General features: G+C 40.7%; 1 protein-coding gene across 1 annotated transcript; it reads left to right on the top strand.

Moving 5' to 3' along the window:
• The first annotated feature begins 2,254 nt into the window (after window positions 1–2,254).
• On the top strand, window positions 2,255–4,237 carry LOC115922461. The gene has a single exon (XM_030981358.1). It carries the CDS (start codon window positions 2,255–2,257, stop codon window positions 4,235–4,237), a length of 1,983 nt encoding a protein of 660 aa, XP_030837218.1.
• The last annotated feature ends 728 nt before the right edge of the window (window positions 4,238–4,965 follow it).

Raw genomic sequence — 4,965 nt, 5'->3', positions numbered from 1 at the left:
AATACTGGCTAATTTGCATAATGTAATGTTAATTAGCGTTTTACGGTGACAATTTTTACAATCATAATCGTCCTTGATATATAACCTTTCCATTTATATATGGTTTTGTATGGCTATTTTTGCAACTTCCTTTGGAAATTGGTCAAATATGAGAATACTATCAGTTCCCTGTAACCCCCCCCCCCCTGCACTTAAAAAAAAATAGGAAAAAAAAATCATAAATCAGCCCCTATATAGGTAAAACTGATATTTCTCTATGACTTCAACAAACATAACCGCAATGGAGATAATAAACATGTGGATCTCCCCTAGCGATTTTTGATTTTCGAAATTCACTAAGTTCAATTTCTTCATCAGAATTTTAAAACTTTCACTTGTCTTTCACAGGGGAATTGGCTCGAGGAAAAAAAAACTTTAAAAATAATACAATGGGCCTGAAATTCGCAGACAGAAAAAAAAGTGCTCGTACTGTGAGTAACAATAATAATAATGATAAATGGGTTTTTCTTAAATTATATTTATACGTCTTTGGTTTTTGTATAGCGCACATTCATGTTTGTCAAACCAAAGCTTTACACTCCTTGCGCTCAACGATTACATTACACCGGCTCATGGACGTCAATCCAAATTAGACCGTGGAGGGGACTCAAGTTCAGACAGGGCGACGCCAAGTTATTTTGTTAGGGGGGCGAATGGGCGCGCCACGCAGGGGGGGGGGGGGTGTCTGAGGGGATGTGCCCCCTCAGAAGTTGAAGATTTTTTTTTTTTTTAATTGATGCTTAAATGGCTCGCTTTGGTGCATACTTTTTGCCAAATTAAAAAGAAAACAGTCTTAAGTTCTATTAACGAGAAACAAAAACGCAGGGGGGGGGGGGGGTCTGAGGGGGATCTGCCCCCCTAAGAAGTTGAAGATGTTTTTGAAATTGATGGATAGATGGCTCGATTCGGTGCATACTTTTTGCCAAATTAAAAGAAAACAGTAGAACGCAGGGGGTGTGCCCCCCTCAGAAGTTGAAGATTTGTTTTGAAATTGTTGGATAGATGGCTTGATCTGGGGCATAATGTTTAGTCTTAAGTTCAACTAACAGGAACAAGAACGCAAGGGGGGGGGGGTAGATAGATGAATTTGTCGTTTCCATAGAACAATCAGCCATAAGGTTTTAAAGATACAAGGGATTAATTCGATTTTTTTTTCAGTTAGTGAAAGGATTTTCATCGTAAACCAATGTTTGAACTTCCGGTAATGTGAATGTAATATTAATGACGCTTCTATTATTAAAATCTAATCGCCTGATTTGGCTTGATTTTTCTCAACAAAGAGAGAAAGAGAGAAAAAAAAGGGAAAAAAAAAAGAAGATTTTAACCCCAAATCATGGGGGGGGGGGACATTTTACCACCTGAAAATTCGTGGGGGGACGTGTCCCCCCGTCCCCCCCCCCCCCCCCCCCCCCCCCCAGGATTGACGCCCATGCACCGGCTTTTGCGTGGCTGCCATTATGGCGATCTAGCATTTCAAGGAAACTATTTTTATTTGTGTGATGCAGTTACCCATTTATTCATAGATTAATGTCTTGTCAAACGACCTTCACGTTTAATTGACCTTGTTTTTAAATTTCAGATGTTTAGGACCTAGCCGTTGACTCAAATGTGAATGGTTGTATGAGTTCCTTGGGAATTTTCGTCTGAAGTCATCGTTGAAAATCATCTCGAGACGTTATCTGGTGATCGAGAGAGGAACACCATTGAAGAAACGACATGTAACGCCACCAAAAGACATGGCAACCTTGGCTACACAAGTTCACCACCGATTGAACTGACTCTGCAGGTATTTCACATTCTGCTAACAATTTGAAAGTGAGCGATACCAAGTTTGACACATTTTCTAGCTATGTATGTTGACTCTTATAGGGTGCAGTAGTACTGGATAGCTATTTCTTTCGTATGATAACAGTTAATAGGTTCGATAATAATTTGCAAGTCAATATTATGTTTTATCTTGAAATTGCTCTTGTAAACGTAAGAAGAAGAAGGGAACCAAAAGAAAATCCGCATTCTCAAAAATTAAACCTATACTGCTCGATAGCCTCGATTGCATATCACCGATCTTGCAAAACTTCTGAACTTCGGGGATCGTCGTAAGCTCAGAAGTTTTGCCCCTCGATTTTAAGACAAGGGCCTGGGCCACTTCGCAGCCACTTCTTCGAGGCTTTTACATTCCAGCAGTTGAATTGTCAATGATAACCAATAAAGAAATATGGCATCTGCAGATCCAAATATGTTTGCGCTGCTTCGTGAAGATGTGAAGTGCGCCATCTGTCTAGAACAGCTCACAAAGCCACGTTTGCTCATATGTGTTCACAGTTTCTGTGAGAAGTGCCTGGAGACATATTATAAAGAAAAACAGTCTAGCGTTGGAAAGATCGCATGTCCGATATGTGACGAAGAGACCATTCTAAGCGACGCGGGAATATTAGGCCTTAGGCATGACTTTCGCGCCATGACACTGATGAAACGACTGGAGAAAGAGAAGCCAAAGCAACAGCAGAAGACGGAGAGAGTGATTAACAAACTTTGTGAGGTTTGCGGTAACATTGATTCAGATTCGGCATCACCCTTCTTCAACTGCACCGAGTGCAAGATAGCTTTATGCATGGCATGTAGTAAGAAGCATCACCACCCCTGTAGTGCAGACACCTCAAGCAGAACCAATGTCGCCGAGATGAATCTGGAGAAGGATGATGATGCAAATGGGACGATCCTTTGTGAGAAACATGGAGGGAAGAAGAAAGAGTTGTTTTGTACATTTTGTCTCTTTCCGGTCTGTCAGGTGTGTTCTATCTATGACCATCGTCTTCAGGAAAACCATAAGTGTGTCAAGGTTGAAGATTTTGTCCCGATGATGCGAGAGGAAATACAATCACGAATGTCAAGACTGGATCAAGTGGGCGAACAATGTGCGGCCATTATTTCCATGATTGAGGAAGCCGAGAACCTGACCAAGAAACAGAAAGATGTCCTTGATAAGCAGATTGAAGACTATATTGATGAATACACCCATTGTGTGAAAACGGATCTGAAAGTTAAGAATGAAAAATTCTTCGAATTACGGAATCAAACACTGAATCAATGGCAGAAGATAATAGAAGATCGTACAAAAATCATAGAGACAATTCAGTTGAAGGTGTATGAGACGCTAGATCAGAATGAGAACCACAGTCTAATTGCTATCTTATATAACGGTCTTCTGAAATCCCTTGACAGCCTTCTCTCGAAAGCGCCAGAGAAATATATTCGCAAAACGATCAAGAAAGTCATGGACGAAAGACAGCTTCATTTCAGATTGACGGACAACGAGTCTGTAATTGAAGCTAATTTGTTCACCAACCGTACGGTACATGAGAGAAAGAGCATCGACATAGTGTTGCCGGAGCAGCCTTATTGCAATGACCTGAAGGCCGTGACATTTACTCGTGATGGGAGAGTAGCTATTTTAAAAGTAGTAAACCAATCTGAAATTTATTACCCTATTGACATAATACAAACTACAGCTTCCTCAAAAGTGGCTACTAAATTTGGCATAGAGACAATAACCGAGGACGCCACTACGTCTGTATCGGCTTTTGCATCGCTCTCAGACCTGAGGTTCGTGTTGGATAAATATGAAGACTGTCGTAAAGTCCATGGAGATGTATTCCATGTCAGGGAATTACCTGGACGCATATCGGACATGGCTACGGACCTCAAAGATAACATTTACTGCAGTGTTCCAAGCTGCAAAAAGATATATGTCGTACGTAGTGATGGGCCCCAAACCAAGTCGATCCCAACAGGCAACCTTGCGCCAAAACGCATTGCAATTTGTCCACGGAGTCCGAACCAGATCATATTCACCCACGGCTCAACTAAGGTCTCAGTCGTTGACTGGAGTGGAAAGCTTCTGAAGACCATCACCCGTCCTGAATGGAAAGAAGTTGCCATCGGATGCGACAACAACAATATACTCTATGTCCTCTGGAAGAACGAGGCAAAGTTGATAACTTTGCAAAGGTTCTATTTGAATGGAGACCCACTGGATACCCTCTTGCAAGGAGAAGCGCATAGTTGTTCCAGGCTTCTCTTAGCGGTATCACCCAGTGGAACTGCAGCTGTTGTCACCGGCGCGGGCAGTAACTGCAAGGTGACGCTGATTTCGACTATGCGAGAATTCACAGGCGACGAAAGCTCCTTGCCTAAATAATTAGGTACATCATTTAAGACATGAAGGCCTACACTCGACTGCTGCCATGTGAATTACATAGGCTTATACACTGGGCGCGATGGAATTACCAATATTGTTTGTGCAAAGCTCGCACGGAATGGAATGATTGACCCTGAAGAAGCACATTACATTCATGTGCAGATTGACTTAACAAAATAAACAATATTGTACCATGGAAATGCAGTAATGGTGTATTAAAGTGTTACAAGCGAGAACAAAATGTTTAAACAAAACTTTCCTGGCACCCTAGCTCCGTGAAACACAAATACCATATTACTTATATGATGTTGAAAAGAAGATATTTCAGAGTTATGCGAAATGAATGTTGTAAATGTGAATATTTGGGTTATCACAACAATTTTAATCAATTGAATTATGTTAATTATTTTTTAAGATTTCACTATCGTGTCTCCATAACTTGTGCCTACGGTGGTCTTTAAGCTTTGTTATTGGTATGGACTGTTGCGATTGATTTGGGACGATGTGGAAAATTATGACAGTAGTTTTAAATGAAAATCTACGCAATATACATTCATGTACGTACTTAATCAACCTATCGTAATCACACAATGTCAGTAATATACATTCATATTCCTAGACATAGAACAGTCTCGTTTCAAAAATACATGTTTTACAGTACTGGTCCTAACCTCTGGAATAATGATGAAAGGATATGTTATAACGTGCACTTCACCTCTTGCATTTAC

The sequence above is a fragment of the Strongylocentrotus purpuratus genome, unplaced genomic scaffold, assembly GCF_000002235.5.
Source record: "Strongylocentrotus purpuratus isolate Spur 01 unplaced genomic scaffold, Spur_5.0 spur5_scaffold_12, whole genome shotgun sequence".
In the NCBI taxonomy this organism is placed as follows: Eukaryota; Metazoa; Echinodermata; class Echinoidea; order Camarodonta; family Strongylocentrotidae; genus Strongylocentrotus; species Strongylocentrotus purpuratus.
The sequence above is the reverse complement of the archived record's forward strand: the minus strand, read 5'-3'. Positions and strand labels throughout refer to the sequence as shown.